The sequence below is a fragment of the Natator depressus genome, chromosome 15 (genome assembly GCF_965152275.1).
Source record: "Natator depressus isolate rNatDep1 chromosome 15, rNatDep2.hap1, whole genome shotgun sequence".
Classification (NCBI taxonomy): Eukaryota; Metazoa; Chordata; order Testudines; family Cheloniidae; genus Natator; species Natator depressus.
In genome coordinates this window covers 32,154,294-32,173,914 of record NC_134248.1, presented here as the reverse complement: position 1 = coordinate 32,173,914, position 19,621 = coordinate 32,154,294, and the positions used below count along the sequence as shown (strand labels likewise).

Genomic DNA, 19,621 nt, shown 5'->3' with positions numbered 1-19,621 from the left:
GTTGCTGATAGCTCCTGACCCAGAGGAGCAGCAGCACACACAGATTCCCCCTGTCCCATCCCCTCAGCTCAGTGGAGACCAGGCAGAGGGGAGGGGGACACCCCGTTCATCAGCCTCTGCACCCCCTGCACAACAGACAGGAAGACGCTCCCAGTCCGTAGCAGCGTGGCCGGGGCGGCTCCGGGGAGAAACGGAGCGGGGCGGGACAGGAGCAACAGCGGCTACACAGGGTGGTGGAGCGGGGGGAGGCACACTTGCTCTTCAGGAGTCACCTAGCTGGTCCTCTGACTGCCCCACTGCAGCTCTGGTCCCTCCACCCTCTCCAGACACTTCCGCTTGCCTTCCTGCCGCCTCCCTCAGCCCAGCTGGCTCTTGGCAGGTCAGCTGGGAATCAGGCAAACCCTGCCACCTGGACCGCCCACCCCAAAGGCTGGTCCTAATTAAGGCCATGAAAAAATCCTCAGGTGAAGAGAGGTTGAAAAGATTGGGAATGGTTACCACAGAGATGAATAAAAGGGAACATGATAAATGCATATGAGCCAGTTAATGGAAGAGAGAAGGGAGACCAGGTTCTGGTATTCACCCTGCCTCTCAGCACAAGATCAAGGACTCAATCAATGACATTGAAAGGTGGCAGATAAAAAACATGCAATGCACAATTAGTCTATGGAACTCACTGCCACAGGATATCATTGAGGCCAAGAATTCAGCAGGATTGAAAAAAGAATTGGCATTTATGTGGGTAAGAAAAAGGTCCAGCATTTTAATGATAAAAGTAACAACACATGAGTTTTGGAAAGAATTTAAACCCTCCTGGTTCAGGCCATGAGCCATCTTCTGACTATTGAAGGTTAGAAGGAAGCTTTCACCGGGGACAGATTACCCCACATTTGTCTATGGCAGGTTCTTGTACCTTCATATGAAGCATCTGGTTCTGGCCACTGTTTGGGATGGGATATTGGATTGGATTGATCTCTCGTCTGATCCAGTGTGACAGCCTCTATGTTCCTAGAAAATCTGGTGCAGAGCTTGGCAGCAGGAGCAGTATTACACCCACAGTTGGGACCTGCCGGGCTACAGCTCAGAGAATACCTGCAGTTTGTCCACTCACTCATTCTTTTGTAGCACTTCATTCTGTTGCTGTTTTAAGCTAGGTGGAAGGAATCAATAGGATTTCCACCTGGATCACTGGTAAATAAAAGCATCATATTTGTAGTAATGAAGAGAGCATGCTTGTGCTCATCACATAATCATGGAGCAGGTCCTCAAGGAATCAATTCTGAAGGGATTGGTCCTGCTTTGGGCAAGGGATTGAACTAGATGACCTCCTGAGGTCCCTTCCAACCCTGATATTCTATGATTCTATGATAATCTAACAAAAATGTGTCATTTACAAAGAAATGGGAAGTTTCTCTCCAGCTTGAGGACTGGAAAATAGCCCCTTGTCTCATTTCTTCAGCTATGACTGCTGGCTCCTTGATTTTCCCTTCCCTTTCTTCTCCCAAAATGTGATTCATCCTATGTCGTGTTTGCAGATTTTCCCTCAATGTGGTGCTTTCCTTCCAGCCCTGAAATAACTTCTGAATGTGTCTGCTTAGGGAAGAAGTAGAAGATGCCAAATGTTCCGTGTGGAAAGGGTGCTGTATGAGCTAGGGACTGCCGAGGGAGGAGGGTTACAGTGAGTAACTAGCCAGAAAACTGTTCTGAAATGATGATGTATAGGGTTTTTGTTTCTGGGCTCTGAGTGCTGTTGGCACTAAAATTAAGTGGCTTCCAAAAGGACTTCTAGGAAAAAGCTCTTTCTAGGCAGGACAAGGTGGGATTACTTTCATAATGGATGGTTTGAATCACACTCTATTGCTTGTAACACTTGTGCTCACCCCACTTTATTCTGTTGTCCACACTTGCTGTGTTATGTCTCATTTGGGCCATGAGGCCCTCCTGGCCCTCTCACTGAGTGCTCCTGGAGTGCTGTGTGAACATAAATAGCAGAATGGAGGTGCAGCTTCTTAACAGCCTAATTTCCTGCTACTGCAGCAGCTCCGGAAGTGCTCTTGGAGGGGGCCACTGAGGAGCATAGTGTGGGACGCTCTCCTTTCTTCTAGTTGCTCTTGGAACGCGCTGGGCAGCTTGGTCCTTCTCTCTTGAGGCCACGGTTCCTTACTTCCTTGACACTGGCCATCCCGTTTTCGGTTGGACTTCTAGGTGAGAATTGGGAGTTATTGAGACTTCATCCGTCTGGTTCATCCCATTGCATTCCCCATTGTTTCCCTCCCTGGGACACGTGAACAATGGCTGCCACACCTGCAGTTGGACAGTAGCCAGGAGTTGGCTCGCTGAGACAGGGTTACTTACATTCAACTGTGTGACAACTCTGTGTGAGATCCCATGCATCCTGCACCATCTGGTTCCCTTCCAGGTGTCAAATCATGGTAAACAAGAAGTGGGGCAGAGGTGGAACGCCTGGGGGTCGATGAGGCCTGATTTAGCTGTAGTGCTGTGGCAGGCAGCATGTTTGCTAGGGCATGTGCAAGCATTTACTGAGTCCATTGTCCTGAGGGTGGATACAGCAATAGGATTCTGGCTCACATTTCAGTGCGAGTCAGGTGGTTCTATTCAGACCTGGGCTGGCAGGCTCGTTCTTTATCAAACACACACAGCAGTCTGTTCCCCAACTTATTACTGGGTTCCTCAGCCCACACAGGCTACAAACACTTCAGTGGACAAGAGTCCCCAGGCCAGCTGTCTAACCATACTATTCTGCTAACCTCCGTTAAACAATCTGCCCTTCCCTTGCATGGCCTCTCCCGCCCCTGCTGATAGGGTTTCTGTGTAAACAGAAGCCATTTTCTTGGTCCCTTCACTCATGCAGCAAGGTCACAGTCCAGTTGGTGTGACACAGCCACACTGGCTTACAAGGTGCCCCTTCAGAGCCAAACTACCCAGGTGTAAGCTCTTGCATGGTCTTTCTGTCATCAAGCTGTACAGAAGGGAAACTGATTTCAGAGTAACAGCCGTGTTAGTCTGTATTCGCAAAAAGAAAAGGAGTACTTGTGGCACCTTAGAGACTAACCAATTTATTTGAGCATAAGCTTTCGTGAGCTTCATCGTGATGCATCCGATGAAGTGAGCTGTAGCTCACGAAAGCTCATGCTCAAATAAATTGGTTAGTCTCTAAGGTGCCACAAGTACTCCTTTTCTTTTTTAGAAGGGAAACTGAGGCTGTGTCCACACTATGGAGACTATGCTGGTATAACGCCATACTGTAGATGCAGCCTACAGTGACATAACAGGTTTTTCCGTTGGTGTAGGAACGCCACCTCCCTGAACAACAGTAGCTACATCAACAGAAGCATTCTACTGTCAACATAAATGCATCTGTGCTGCGGATTAGGTCAGCAGAGCAGTGTTGGTTAGAGGTGTGTTTTTTCTCTCACCCTTGACTAACAGAATCGTAGAAGAGACCTCAGGAGGTCATCTAGTCCAACGCCCTGCTCAAAACAGGACCAACCCCAACTAAATCATCCCAGCCAGGGCTTTGTCAAGCAGGGCCTTAATAACCTCTAAGGATGGAGATTCCACCACCTCCCTAGGTAACCCATTCCAATGTTTCACCACCCTCCTAGTGAAATAGTTTTTCCTAATATCCAGCCTAGACTTCCCCCACTGCAACTTGAGACCATCCAGAGCTCCATCCTCATTGGAACCCCCCTTCACGTAGTTGAAGACAGCTATCAAATCCCCCTCACTCTTCTCTTCTGCAGATTAAATAAGCCTAGTTCCCTCAGCCTCTCCTTGTAAGTCATGTTCCCCAGCCCCCTAATCATTTTCGTTGTCCTACTGGACACAGTACTCCAGGTGTGGCCTCACCAGTGCCGAACAGAGAGGAATAATCACTTCCCTCGATCTGCTGACAATGGTCCTACTAATAAAGCCCAATATGCTGTTGTCCTTCTTGGCAACAAGAGCACACTGCTGACTCGTATCCAGCTTCTCGTCCACTGTAATCCCCAGGTCCTTTTCTGCAGAACTGCTGCTTAGCCAGTCGGTCCCCAGCCTGTAGCGGTGCATGAGATTCTTCCTTCCTAAGTGCAGAACTCTGCGCTTGTCCTTGTTGAACCTCATCAGATTTGTTTTGGCCCAATCCTCCAATTTGTCTAGGTCACTCTGGACCCTATCCCTACCCTCCAGCATATCTACCTCTCCCCGCAGTTTAGTGTCATCTGTGAACTTGCTGAGGGTGCAATCCATCCCATCATCCAGATTATTAATGAAGATGTTAGGGAAAAAACGGCCCCAGGACCGACCTCGGGGGCACTCCGCTTGATACTGGCTGCAAACTAGACATCAAGCTGTTGATCACTACCCAGTGAGCCCAATGATCTAGTCAGCTTTCTATCCACCTTATAGTCCATTCATCCAATCCATACTACTTTAACTTGCTAGCAAGAATACTGTGGGAGACCGTATCAAAAACTTTGCTAAAGTCAAGATATATCACATCCACAAAGCCAGTTATCTCATCATAGAGGGCAGTCAGGTTGGTCAGGCATGACTTGCCCTAGGTGAATCCATGTTGACTGTTCTTGATCATTTTCCTCTCCTCCAAGTGCTTCAAAATTGATTCCTTGAGGACCTACTCCATGATTTTTCCAGGGACTGAGGTGAGGCTCACTGGTCTGTAGTTCCCCAGATTCTCCTTTTCCCCTTTTTTTAAAGATGGGCACATAACCACGTCAACTTAATTTTTAGGTGTAGACCAAGCCTAAATGAGAGTGTGGGAAACAGAGACCCCAAAGTGTGCATCATGCTTCAGAAGACAATGTTCTGAGACCACACAGTGGGTAGCCACTGCATGCCACACACTCCTTGTTCCTGGGGTTTCTCTTTGATTTAAATCATCATGCCTGTAATCTAATTAACACGGAACTGGGTTTCCAGTACAGTTGCCTCTTTGGTTCAATAAGAACACATTTGTACTAAAGGTTAATTAAATGAATTTTGCCTCCATCTAATTCATTTAAAATTATAGAACCAATCAATGCTTACTAATGGAAAAGAGATTAAATATTTATGTCTATAAATTTCCCATGTCATTTTTGATTTTTCTTAATCTTTACTTCCATTGGCTGGGTTCTGAAGGTGTGTGAAAGCCCTAATGAAAAGTCCGTTTTGAATATTAATTGCAGATTTATCCAGTTTAAGTAAAAAAGACTTCCACATGTGTCTACTTAATGTACCTTGAATACAGGATTAGTTTCTATTACAAATGGGAAGGAAAAACAGCCGGGGTCTGCCCATTAGTGCAGGGAGAGCCTGCAGCTGAAGGCCCTCGAGAGCCAAAGACAAGAATGGAGCTGACGGGGCACCATCCTGTTCTTACAGCAGTTGTAGTCTTTTTAAGAGAGTTTTCTTTTACCATAACTGTGCTTGCTTTGCTTAACTCCCTCCAGACACTCGGTAGTACAGTGAATGTGGCAGAGCTTGCAGCAAGGAGATTTTTACTGGAGAGCACAATAAAGGGTTATCCATGAACAGCAAAGCTTTTGTAAAAACTAGTTGAAGCTCCTGAATTATTAACGCAATCAGCGTGCAGACATAAATGTTACAAATATGCTTTCATTTTATAAGTGAATGTTAGACAGTAGAGTCTTTGTTCCCATACCCACCAGCTCCCAAGCACAGAACTTCATGTTTTCTCTGGGAGAGGCACTGACATTGCTACCCCTTTGTTAAGGCAGGTTTCTCCTGCTGCTGTGTGTGTCCGTGATCTTAGCACCTCTGGCTGGGAACGTTCAGAACCTGGAATTGCCAGTGGGAACTAGTTGCAGTTGCACATTGATGCAGTTGTTGGTTTGGGATTGCAAATGAGTGGTGACAGGGTGTTGGATTTACTTTAAAAGCATTGCATCTTCCCTTGGATGTCAGTGAGACAGAGGTGTGTTTGCTGCGACTCTTCTGCGGTAGCCTCTGGGGAGACTTGCAGAAAATGTGAAATGGAAAAAGTAAAGCAAAATGTCTATAAACATATTAAAAATGAAGAGTGCCTGTGTTCAGCGGGGGGGAGTGCCTGTCAGAGTTAGGATTCCAAGTGCAGTCAGATACAGCTCTCTGCTGCCTGCTCAATCCACTTCTACCAAACATCTGCATAATGCAGTAGTCACTGTATCAGAGGGGTAGCCATGTTAGTCTGTGTCCACAAAAACAATGAGGAAGTGGGTTTTTTACCCACAGAAGCTTATGCCCAAATAAATGTTAGTCTTTAAGGTGCCACCGGACTCCTTGTTGTTTCTGTAGTCGCTGTAGTTCGCCCAGAAGGTCGCAGACTCCCGTGCTACCAGGCTGGGTGAGGAGTAGGAGGGTGAATTCCAGAGTCAGTTACTCAATGAATCTGAATACAGAATCATTCTCTGATCACTGATGAGTGAAAATTACAAAATATAATTAACGATGAGAGCTGACATGTCACTGGTGGTGATGGAGGCAAGGGAAGTGAACACAGGGCATACCTCCTGAACTCTACTGAGCTGGGATGGTGGAGGAGGTAGGCTGTACGTGCATACAGAGGGAAGGAGAGGTTTTTGATCGGATGCTCTGGGCAGTGATTTTATTGCAATTGTGTCTTGGAGATTTTTGGTTTCTGTTAATACAAAGTTCTTGTTGGGTGGTGAAGCTCAGGTCTTGTTGGCAGGAGTGAGAGATGAGGATCTCCATTCACAAGTTTTGCGAGCCAGGCGATTAAAAAGAAATAAGCAGCCATTTGGGGAGGCGGGGGAGCCAATTCTGAGGGAAAACCTTTATTTTAAATTATTGTAACTTTGGCTTTAGACTCCAGAGCAGCATGTGAGAATTGTCAGTATGGGCTGGGTGAGCCTTTCCTCAGCTCTGTGGGGATTCGGGAACCAAACTACAGCTTTAGAATTGCCAATATTGACCTGACCTGAAAATGCTTTAGGGAAACCTGAGCATGTTCTTGCAGCCCCTATATTCCCCAGCACTAGCTCCCTGATCATGTATGTTTGGGCTCTGGGATCACATCAGTTCAATAACTCACCTCTTTCTTTTGGGCTTGCAGGCGTACTTCCGACAGGGTGTTGCCCTTCAGTACCTTGGACGCCATGCAGACGCACTGGCAGCATTTGCATCTGGGCTGGCTCAGGATCCCAAGAGTCTGCAGCTTCTTGTTGGGATGGTGGAAGCCGCCATGAAATCTCCCATGCGAGGTAAGCAAAGCGATCGGTGTCCAAGGCACTGCAGTTATGCTGGCTGCAAGCATGAATGGACAGCAGTGCTAAAGGCTCAGCATTTCCGAGGAAGGTAGGAAGCTGATTTCAGTTGGAAACTGATGCTGAGTCAGCACTTGAGGCAGGAGGAAACCTACGTAAGTGACGAGGGGCAGATTATAAGCGTTTTACATCTTCCATTGGTCACCTGCTTCTGCGCTCTCTGAGGGGAAACCAAACTAGATGAGCCTCTTGCCTGATTCAGTGGGGCAGGGAGGTGGGGATGTTGGGCAGAGGGGCTTTGGCCTTGTCTGATGAGGCAGGGATACTGGAATAGGTGTGGCCTGATCGAGAACAGCAGTTCTTGTGTTCCTGTGAAGTCCAGCTGTGCTACTCGGGAGTTAATGCATGGCTACCATCTCTGAGAAGGCGGAACTGGCCGCCCAGAACTGCTATTCTCCAGGCAGGGGAACGCATGCATTCCCACCTACTAGAGGTCAAACATCTCGTCCCTTGTGAAGTTCTTCTTCTCCACAGGCACGCGTGCTAATGTTTTGCAAGTATTCGCAGTACAACTGCAGCAGGTCACAGCCTTCCTGACACCGTCTCAGCGCCAGGGCAGACGGGAGACGCAGGCTTTGCCGCAGCACTGGCTCTGCTGACCCTCCCAGTGTGATCCCACAATACCGTGGCGCCTGTGTGCCCCTTGAGCTCTGCAAGAGTTCTGGCACTTAGGTAAACAGCTTTTTGAAATCCAAGGCTTGTGGTAGCCAGCAGGGCTCCGCAGAAGCTTTTGCTTATTTTTCACGTCTCTCAGAACAAAGCCCCAGAAGAGGCAGATGACCAGGCTGCTAATTCACTTTTGTCCTTGACAAGTATGGAAATGGCTTGGCGCATGTGATGCTTTCAGCTCCCATGGTGTCTTGCCTCCCCTGTATATAACATCTCCACTTCCAGGGGTGGGGATTTCACTCTCTTGAAGGGGAACTCCCTCACTGAACTGTTTCTAATCAGTTTTGTTGCAAGCACTTTGCTCGAGTGGTCTAATGCCATTTCCCAGTGGGGAGCATGGAGCGGATCAGCTCTGACTCTCAGCAGACGCTGCTGGGAGCTTTGGAACTTAGGGCCAACCAGAGCTGAAATATGAAAAGAATATTGCAGTTTCCCTTTCAAAGTGTTTTCTTATAGTCTTCCAAAATGAATTAATTTGGAGTTTTTTCTATGTAGCAAATACCTTATGAGGATAATTTCACCTATTCCATCCTGTGGTGTTGCTCCTGCCTAAAATATTGCCATAAATATGACATCAGGTTCATCCTTTTTGCTTTGTAGTAATTTGTTTTGATAAGTGAGACAATCTGCTGCATGCCTCGGTATTAGCCGTGAGCTCCTTCTGTCCGTATGGTGATGTCGTGGTGGGAGTCTGCTATAGACCACCGGACCAGGGGGATGAGGTGGACAAGGCTTTCTTCCGGCAACTCACGGAAGTTACTAGATCGCAGGCCCTGGTTCTCATGGGAGACTTCAGTCACCCTGATATCTGCTGGGAGAGCAATACAGCGGTGCACAGACAATCCAGGAAGTTTTTGGAAAGGGTAGGGGACAATTTCCTGGTGCAAGTACTGGAGGAACCAACTAGGGGCAGAGCTCTTCTTGACCTGCTGCTCACAAACCGGGAAGAATTAGCAGGGGAAGCAAAAGTGGATGGGAATCTGGGAGGCAGTGACCGTGAGATGGTCGAGTTCAGGATCCTGACATAGGGAAGAAAGTAGAGCAGCAGAATACGGACCCTGGACTTCAGAAAAGCAGACTTGGACTCCCTCAGGGAACTGATGGGCAAGATCCCCTGGGGGAATAACATGAGGGGGAAAGGAGTCCAGGAGAGCTGGCTGTATTTTAAAGAATCCTTATTGAGGTTACAGGGACAAACCATCCTGACGTGTCGAAAGAATAGTAAATATGGCAGGCGACCAGCTTGGCTTAACAGTGAAATCCTTGCTGATCTTGACCACAAAAAAGAAGCTTACAAGAAGTTGAAGATTGGACAAATGACCAGGAAAAAGTATAAAAATATTGCTCGGGGATGCAGGAGTGAAATCAGGAAGGCCAAATCACACCTGGAATTGCAGCTAGCAAGAGATGTTAAGAGTAACAAGAAGGGTTTCTTCAGGTATGTTAGCAACAGGAAGAAAGTCAAGGAAAGTGTGAGCACCTTACTGAATGAGGGAGGCAACCTAGTGACAGAGGATGTGGAAAAAGCTAATGTACTCAATGCTTTTTTTGCCTCTATCTTCACAAACAAGGTCAGCTCCCAGACTACTGCACTGGGCAGCACAGCATGGGGAGGAGGTGACCAACCCTCTGTGGAGAAAGAAGTGGTTCAGGACTATTTAGAAAAGCTGGACGAGCACAAGTCCATGGGGCCGGATGCGCTGCATCCGAGAGTGCTAAAGGAGTTGGCGGATGTGATTGCAGAGCCATTGGCCATTATCTTTGAAAACTCATGGCGATCGGGGGAAGTCCCGGATGACTGGAAAAAGGTTAATGTAGTGCCCATCTTTAAAAAAGAGAAGGAGGAGGATCCTGGGAACTACAGGCCAGTCAGCCTCACCTCAGTCCCTGGAAAACTCATGGAGCAGGTCCTCAAGGAATCAATTCTGAAGCACTTAGAGGAGAGGAAAGTGATCAGGAACAGTCAGCATGGATTCACCAAGGGCAAGTCATGCCTGACTAATCTAATTGCCTTCTATGACGAGATAACTGGCTCTGTGGATGACGGGAAAACGGTGGACGTGTTGTTCCTTGACTTTAGCAAAGCTTTTCACATGGTCTCCCACAATATTCTTGCCAGCAAGTTAAAGTATGGGCTGGATGAATGGACTATAAGGTGGATAGAAAGCTGGCTAGATTGTCAGGCTCAACGGGTAGTGATCAATGGCTCCATGTCTAGTTGGCAGTCGGTATCAAGTGGAGTGCCCCAAGGGTCGGTCCTGGGGCTGGTTTTGTTCAATATCTTCATAAATGATCTGGAGGATGGTGTGGATTGCACCCTCAGCAAGTTTGCAGATGACACTAAAGTGGGAGGAGAGGTAGATATGCTGGAGCGTAGGGATAGGATACAGAGGGCCCTAGACAAATTAGAGGATTGGGCCAAAAGAAATCTGATGAGATTCAACAAGGACAAGTGCAGAGTCCTGCACTTAGGACAGAAAACACATGCACCGCTACAGACGAGGGACCGAATGGCTAGGCAGCAGTTCTGCAGAAAAGGATCTAGGGGTTACAGTGGACGAGAAGCTGGATATGAGTCAACAGTGTGCCCTTGTTGCCAAGAAGGCCAATGGCATTTTGGGATGTATACGTAGGGGCATTGCCAGCAGATCGAGGGATGTGATCGTTCCCCTCTATTCGACATTGGTGAGGCCTCATCTGGAGTACTGTGTCCAGTTTTGGGCCCCACACTACAAGAAGGATGTGGAAAAATTGGAAAGAGTCCAGCGGAGGGCAACAAAAATGATTAGGGGACTGGAACACATGACTTATGAGGAGAGGCTGAGGGAACTGGGATTGTTTAGTCTGCGGAAGAGAAGAATGAGGGGGGATTTGATAGCTGCTTTCAACTACCTGAAAGGGGGTTCCAAAGAGGATGGATCTAGACTGTTCTCAGTGGTAGCTGATGACAGAACGAGGAGTAATGGTCTCAAGTTGCAGTGGGGAAGGGTTAGGTTGGATATTAGGAAAAACTTTTTCACTATGAGGGTGGTGAAACACTGGAATGCGTTACCTAGGGAGGTGGTGGAATCTCCTTCCTGAGATATTTTTAAGGTCAGGCTTGACAAAGCCCTGGCTGGGATGATTCAGTTGGGGATCGGTCCTGCTTTGAGCAGGGGGTTGGACTAGATGACCTCCTGAGGTCCCTTCAAACCCTGATATTCTATGATTCTCTCACCAGGCTGCAGTGCCTATACATGCCTCAGAGTTAGGAGACTCTACAGCTCTTCATCATTTGGTAGCTCTTTTGTGAACTGCCTCCAACCTGTAAATATCATTGTGGTGTTGAAGTGCCCAGAAAGGAGCAAATACCATATTCTAGGAGCAATCACACTGCAGAGAGACTATCCCCTCCCTGCTCCAGGACGTGATTCTTCTGTGTCAGCAGCCCAAAGCTGCGACGGCCTTTTTTGCTGTCCTATTGTATTGCAATTTCATGTCTTTGTTGCTGTCCAGTCTGATCTCTAGGTCTCTCAGCATTACTGCTCTCCCTGTGTCTCCCTTCCATGACTATTTTTGCCTCATTAGTATTAATTATTGTTATGCTAATGTTCAGAAGCCCCGCTCAGGATGTGACCCCATTTGTGCTGGGCATGGTACAGATACATACCAGGGTATGGTCCCTACCCCACAGAGTTTACCTTTGAGAGAGACAAATAACCACAGTGGGTTGGTGGGGAGGGAAATAAATACTGGTAGACCTGCAGAGAGACACCTCTATTTTTGTCATTGTTCCTGTGGTAATAAATAACCAAAGTGCCGATTACCCAACCATCCCTGGAGCTCTCAGTGATTTCTTATGGGCTTCGCTGCAGAGCTGGGTCTTGCAGAGGGAGCTGAAGGACTGACGAGTCGGCTTTTGGCAAGATTAACCTGATTTTCCCAAGCTGAATCTCACTTTGTTACCCTGACTGCATTTCTAACCCTTTTAGGCCCTGTTACATGAAATCTCCCTGCTCACAGGTGTCCAGAACCTCCCAGTTTATGTTCATTAGTGTGTCATTTAACCCCCACCTCCCCTTCACATCCTTAACAACATCATTAAAGAAGATCAAGCCAAGCACAGATCCTTTCTGTATCCTTCTGGACATGTCCCCCAAACTTCGTACAATGCCTTTATTATTATTTATTGGTTATATTCCTCCAGCAGTTGTTCAGTCCATGTAAACCGACTTATATATAAGCTGCTTTGAGCTAGTTTTTTAGATAAGATCTTGTGACCTGGGATATCCACAGAGGTAACATTTACTTCACTCCCTTCATCCACTCTGATAATTTGGTCACCGAAAGGCGATGTAGTTTGGGTGACATGATGTGTTCTTGTAACTCCACAGCATTGTATATTGGTCATGGTGCTGTTACCCCTACAGAGTTAGTTTTCTCCTTTCATAGGTAATTCCATTATTGTACGAGAGATGGGAGTTACAGTCAGACTTACAGGGATAGTAATTGCTAGGATTTCTTTCCTTCAGAGTTCAGAGAAGAGCAACAAAGAGCAAAGGAGCTGGAAGCATTGAGTGACTTCTGAGGAAAGATTAAAAGTTAAATCTCTTTAGCTTGGCTCACTACGGGGGATGCGGAACTTAAGTTTGCAGTACAGATCGCTGAGGCCAAACCTCTCCTCCTACAATAATACCATTCTCTTCCCTCAGTGGGTGGCACACCTTGGACAGGTGATCTGTGCTGGGAAAGCCCTGGTTCCAGCACTGCCTTCACAGTGTAATGGTTCTGTCTGCATGGTGCTTCATGGCAACTTTCCACCACAGACCCAGGACAGGCTATGCTGTTCCCCCATCTGATTGTAGTGTTATGTTACACATGGAACAGCTCACGTGACATGCTCACTCTTCACTCTTTTTTCCAGGAGCAGTCTTCACTTCCTTTTGTTTCTAGTGTCTTTCCTCCCTTAACCCCTCCCCCACATGGTGTGTTACATTTTCTAATTAAAGCCAAGTCTACACTACAGACCTATATCGGTATAACTACGTCGTTCAGGGTTATGAAAAATCCACACCCCTGAGCAACGCAGTTATACCGATCTAACCCCCCGTGCAGACAGTGCTGTGTCGACGGGAGAGCGTCTCCTGCCATGGCAGACAGCGCTGCATTGGTGGGGAGGTGGATTAACTACGCTGACATTCTCCTGTTGGCATTGTAGCATCTTCACATGCACGCGAAGACAAGTCCTCGAACTGTAAACTCCTGATGGCAGGGTCTGTCTTTGTACTTGTTTGTACAGTGCCTTGCACATCAACAGCACTGTATAAATAACAGTTAATCTGTATATGCTTATGGCTTCCTCTGCATCATCTGCCACTGGCCACTGTCAGAGACAGGATCCTGTATTAAACAGGAACTGCAGTACCAGAAGAGATCATCATTTTCTGTCTGTATTTAACCCCATCCCTGACTGGAATGTCACTCGTAATATACAACATAGACAGCCTGTTCCTCTGCTCAGAGGGCTGTTAAAATGCTCTCTGCTTGCTGTACATACAGTTAATAATTGTAGGCAGAAATAATGAAAGTAGGGCACAAATGGCTTCCTCAGGTTGCCATGGTTATGTTGATTCAGGCGAGAGCAGCCTTGTCAAGAAGTGCAACCATCCTAATTTTTAAAAATTACATTTTAACACTGTATCGTTGCCTAGAGAAGAGAGCTGCAGATTTTAAACCCCAGCCTTACTATTGTCCTTTAAGGGACATACTATGGCAGGATTCATGTGACTAATAAAACAACTCGTTATAACTGCACTGCAGTTGCAGTGGCTAGCCTAGGTCCAGTTTGGTCACTCAGCATAGCACCTATAGTCCAGGGGCATCCTGGTACTCCTTGTTCTTGTGGCCAGTTAAGCCAACCTGAATGGATTCCTTGTTGCTGAGTGGCTGCTTTCCCTTTTCGGTGGGTTTCTCCCAGTTAATTTTCTCCTTCTGTCTTGCTCTTGAGTGTCACAAAGTGCAGGACTGTGACACCCAAATAGCTGATATTTCTCGATGTGCCATTGAATACATATTACAAAACAGCAGCATGTTACAAAATTTGCATGTGTCACTTTGTCTTTCGCCTCTCATGGGTGTTAATAGACTGACTTCAGGATGCTTGTGTACCTTTGGCCTGTGGAGTAATTCTGCCTTCCCTTCCTTATTTTAGAGTCACTCGAGCCAACCTATCAGCAACTTCAGAAGATGAAGCTGGACAAGAGCCCCTTTGTGGTGGTATCGGTGGTTGGCCAGGAGCTCCTGACTGCAGGCCACCATGGTGCTTCTGTGGTTGTGTTAGAAGCTGCCCTGAAGATCGGCACTTGCAGCTTGAAGCTGAGGGGATCAGTGTTCTCTGCTCTGAGCAGTGCTTACTGGTCTCTTGGGAACACAGAGAAAAGCACAGGATACATGCAGCAGGACTTGGATGTAGCCAAGACATTAGGTAGAGTTCTCATTTTCACTCACTCAATCTCTGGTTTAGTGCTGAATTGATATAAATGGAGCAAATTAACAGGAATGACAGTGGGATAAATCGTTAGTGCTGAAGCTGCTGAGCCACACAGACAACGTTCTTATTTGCAACAGAATGTGTGAGTTGGGTCGGGTGACCAGACAGCAAATGTGAAAAATCGGGATGGGGTGGGGGGTCATAGGAACCTATATAAGAAAAAGACCCAAAAATCGGGACTGTCCCTATAAAATCAGGACATCTGGTCGCTCTAGTTATGGGGATCCCGGGTATGTGCTAAAGGGACATTCAAGGGATTTCTTTGTGGCATCGTGTGTCTGTGAACTGGCTTTTCAAGTGAGGGGTGTGCTCAAATAATCTGAACTACTCAGGGCTTGTCTACACTACAAATGCTTTGGTGCCATAGTTAAACCAGTCTAGCTATGCTGGCAGTGTGCCCTAGTGGAGACACGGCTTATACTGACAAAAGTTCTGCTTTTGGCATAATTAAACCACATCCCCCCAAAGGATGTGTCATGGCAGCAGGACTATCTTGCTGGTATAACTGGGTCTGCACCAGTGTTCCCTCTAAGCTGTGCAGCCGCACAAGAGTCACTCAAGTAGAGCTGCACACATCCAACGACTTGTGTTTAGGTGCCCCCCCTCGCTGCTCCACGGCCGTGGTGCTCCTGCCCTCTGCCTTGGAGCCCATGGCCAGCTGCTCCCGGGACCCTCCTGCTTGCTGTGTGTGGGGGGTGGGGGTGAGGAGTGTGGGGGGGGGAGAAGGGGAAGGGAGGTGCTGATGTCAGGGTATCCCCTTGCCCATGTACCCCATCTCCAAGGAGCAGGGGAGGGGCAGACAGGGCTCGGGAGTTAGATGGAGCTGCTGGTGGCTGCTGCAGTCTGAACGAGCCTACAGACTGATGAGTGCCACTCTGCTTAAAGAGACAATGCGTGGTCTCTCATACACTTCTCCAGAAGTCAGCACACACACACACACACACACACACACACTGTGTGTGGGTGTCTCTCTCTGTCTCTCTCTCACACACACTGTCTCGGTCTCTCTCTCACACACATGCACACACCCGCTCTCTCGCACGGACACACAAACATGCACAGTGTCTTTTTCACACTCACCTCCCAATAGATACTTGGGTGGTGGTGGTGGTGTGGGTACTTCCTGCAATGCACATATATGCTCTGTAATTTTATTCTTTCAAAGTGCTGGGTTTTTTTTTAGTTTTTTGACTGGTCTATGCATTTCATATTTTTATTTCTCTTACTCTTAAATTTAATTCTTTGAGTAGTGAGCCCTAAAATGCCTAACCTGTCCTGGCTGGAGTAATTATCCCTATGGTAACTTTTTAAAAATATATATTATATCTAGGGTTTTTGTTTCTGCTGGTGGCGCACATGCACATTACCTCGATATTGGTGCACATAAAATTAACTCCACACAGGGATGGAAAAAATTAGAGGGAACATTGGTCTGCACTGGCATTTTTACTGGCATCGCTATGTCAGTTAGGGGTGTGGTTTTCTCCCTCATCCCTACCCAACAGACTGCTGGCTGCTGCTGGCTGCTGGCAAAAGTTTGTAATGTGGACTAGGCCTACGGCACCTCACAGGATTTTGAAATAGTTGTAATAACTCAGGAGAGAGGCTGAGGTATCATTGTGGGCCGCTCAATGAAACCACTGCTCACTGTGCAGTGGCAGTCGAAAAAGCAAACAAGATATTAGTGTTCACAGGAATTTGATGGAAAATAACAATTAAAAACATTCCGTAAATCAATGGCATGCCCTCACCTGAAATGGTATGTTCGTTCCTGGTTTTCCTATCTCAAAGGACAAAGAAGAAATAGACAGGGTTCTGAGGTGGGTAACAGAAATGATTAGAGGCCTAAAACAACTGCCATATGGAGAGAGATTGAAAAAACTGGGATTGCTTAGTTAGAGCGCAGGCAAATAAGAAGGGGCATGCGAATTGTGCAGAGCAATAACCAGTGCAGAGGAGGTAGATTGGGCACGGCTATTCACTCTGTCCCATAATACAAGAAGAGACCTGCAGTGAAATTGAAAAGCCACAACTTTAATATTGGTAGAATGAAATGCTACTTCGCACAATGTACACTTAACTGGCTGAGCTCACTGCTACAAGATATAATTCAAGCACAGAGCTTAGCAGAACCCAGAAAAGGAAAGGCTGAGAGCATCCACAGTCACACTGGACAGGATTGAACATCAAATCTTGGCAGGGATAGAATTTCCCTCTTTTGTGGTTTCTTAAAGCTTTCTCTGAAATATCTGACCCAGAGCCTTGTCAGAGCCAAGAGACTGGTCTGATTGTGAAATCGCCAAGCACTGTGGCACAGTTTGACATGGCTGTTAGTCTCTCCTCCAAAGTGGTTCAGGACTGGTCTAGCGAGCGACAGAACAGGTTGGGAGGGAGGGACGTTGGCGGAGATGGAGATGGAGGGGCTGACTGGGAAGATCCCTGGGTAAAGGTTACCATGCTAGGTGGAATGTACATTACTTAGGAGTGCTATAGGTCCGGATTGGAGGGCATTGGAGGGTGTGGGACCACAGTGGTTGGGGGTGTCACTGCTGAAGATCAGTGGTTAGAGAAGTTGGGTGAGCTATGTGAGGACTCTGAAATGGAATAGCAGGTGTGCTGCAGGGCAGGACTGGGGGCGTTAGCAGAAGTGTGTGTGTGGGGGGGGGTGTTTGCTGAGAAAGCTGGCCCAGTACTTGTCAGCATTATGCCTGGACCAAGCCTGTCCAATCCAGCCCAGTATTTTCGTGGACACAAATTTCTCACATTTTCAACAAAAAGTAAACAGGAAAAAAAGAGAGGTTGTTACCAAGGTGTTAAGCCAAAGAGGGGTCTAAGGTGACATCAAAGTGGAGTCTGGGGGTTAATTTGGAGAATTGTCTGCTTCCCTCTTCAAGGACTAGGAAGAGAGGAGAATTCTGGCTGCGTACTGAGTCTGTGGCCAGGTTTGTTCTGAACCTGGCTCTCCCAGTGGAGCATCCTTTGCATGATGTGTTCCACTCTCTTGGCTGGACTCTTTCAAAGACCCTTCGTTAGCTAACTTTTGTTTTGTTTGCATGTGACTCAGGTGACCAGATGGGAGAATGCCGAGCTCATGGGAATCTGGGCTCCGCATTCTTCTCCAAAGGAAATTACCGGGAGGCCCTTACTAACCACAGACATCAGCTGGTGCTCGCCATGAAACTCAAGGACAGAGAGGTAGGAACCTTGCTAAATAGACTGGATTGGGAATTGGCACTGTGTGGCTTTCTGGAGAAGCACGAACGTCCCCCTGAGATCCCAAGAGTGCCTGCCCCTTTGACCTTCTGGGAAGTTTGAAGCTATGTAACTTCTTGTCCACCTAACATGTAACAAGACACTTAGTCCTGCCCTGAGTGCAGGGGACGGGACTAGAGACCTCTTGAGTCCCTGCCAGTCCTACGAGTCTATGATTGCTATTATGGAGACAGCATGGTCCAGTGGATAGTGCATAGGCTTGGGCATCAGGAGACTTTGGTTCTATTCCCACCTCGGCCTGTCTCTAACCTGCTATTTGACCTTGGACAAGTCATGTCACCTCTCTCTGCCTCTGTTCCCCTCCCACCCTTTGTCTGTCCTGTCAGTTTAGACTGGAGACTCTGTGGGGCAGAGACTGCTCTTACTATGTGTAGCACAAAGGGCCCTGGCTGTGGGTGGGGCCTCTAGATGCTACTAATACTATTAATTTGGAGGCATTAGCACGCACCATGTGCTATGCGCTTTCCATCCATGTAATACAAGACAGTCCCTACCCCAAGGAGCTCCCAGGCTTAATAAAACAAGCAACAAGCAAAGCAGGAGGGAGGGAGAGAAAGCATTCAACAGTTATATGTAAATAAGCAAGTATGATTGGTTTAGCAATCCGGAAAGTATAAAATGACATGTGAGCTGCAGTGTTGGTGTTAATGGCTGTTGTTTACTTCATTTGAATCTCCTTGGTATTTACCCCACAGCCTCTCAGGTGTTAAACCGGGCCTTCTGCCAGCTCAGAGGAGTGTACTGTATGCAGGCTAAGGGATCTTTGAGGAGTGTATGTCCCGAGAGCTAACCTCTGTGAGTTCACTGTAAGGACAGAGGCATCATTTTAGTGTACTTTCTGGAACAAAAGATTTTGTAATCAATAGTTCAGGAACTTACAGTGAGCGGTTACAGGGGGTAGGATGGGGGGAGTTGAAGGGAGGTTGAGGGTGAGTGGATATGTTTGAAGGCAAATTGTAGGTGAGGGGACATGAGTGTGTGAGTGATTGTGTTTGAGGCCAGATTTGAGTCTGTGTGAGTGGGGGGGAAAGGGGTGTTTTTGGGGCCAGATATGATTGAGGGTGTAAGAGTGACCTTACCAGTGCTTGGTTGTGAAGCCCCATTTTAGGTGGCTGTCAGGTTTACTGACGTGTAAGCCGTTAGGAAAGGCACCCTGCAGTGGGTAGTGGGGGAGCTGTGATTGGGGGCAGGGAGCTGCCAGACAATTTCATGATTATTTACCATCTGGAAAATTTCCCCAATCACTTTCTGATTCCCTGTTTCCGTTCACACACGGCTGGGAAGCTGTTACCCATCATCTTTTTATAGCTGTGCTGATTAGGGCTCCCTGTGCTTTGTAAGTGGCAATCTACATAGCTGCAACTCTTCCTGGGGTATTTCTCAGCAGCCCCATGGGCTTTGCAGGGCTGACCCCAGAAGCTGATGGAGATGTAAGGTATGAGGAGGACCATGGGCAGATAGTGATACTGATTGTTGGAGGACGGAAGCAGCTGCCACCTGGATAGCAAGGGGAAGTCTAGGGCCTAGTGTAAATGCGAATGGAGCCACAGGGTGCTAAAGGAGGTTGGGGATGGAAGTCTCTGAAGGTTCCTCCGGTGAGTGAGCTCAGGCTGCCAGCCTAGTAGTGCCGGGCGCCCAAAGCCTATCTGTGCTCCAGATGTTAGGTAGGCTGCTAAGACAGTCAGCTCGGTGTCATCTGGAGTTACACAGCCAATGGCTGCTATCTAGAAATGTATGCACTGCATTCAGCAGGTACATGGGAGCCTGCCAGGCAGGTTGGATTTCCTGGCCTCTGATGCAGAGCTCGTGTGAGGGATCGCAAATCTTGAACCTGGGTCCACAGGTCCCCCAGGCAGTCCTCAGA

At 47.5% G+C, this 19,621-nt stretch overlaps 1 protein-coding gene across 2 annotated transcripts in view; it reads left to right on the top strand.

The window, feature by feature from the left end:
* Window positions 1-19,621, top strand: part of TTC28 (tetratricopeptide repeat domain 28) — a 482,751-nt gene that overhangs the window by 299,353 nt on the left and 163,777 nt on the right. For both annotated transcript variants that reach the window (XM_074973004.1, XM_074973005.1), the window contains 3 exons: window positions 7,076-7,223; window positions 14,146-14,418; window positions 17,549-17,679. In XM_074973004.1, coding sequence (XP_074829105.1) covers window positions 7,076-7,223; window positions 14,146-14,418; window positions 17,549-17,679 — 552 coding nt within the window. The remainder of the gene's footprint in view (window positions 1-7,075; window positions 7,224-14,145; window positions 14,419-17,548; window positions 17,680-19,621) is intronic.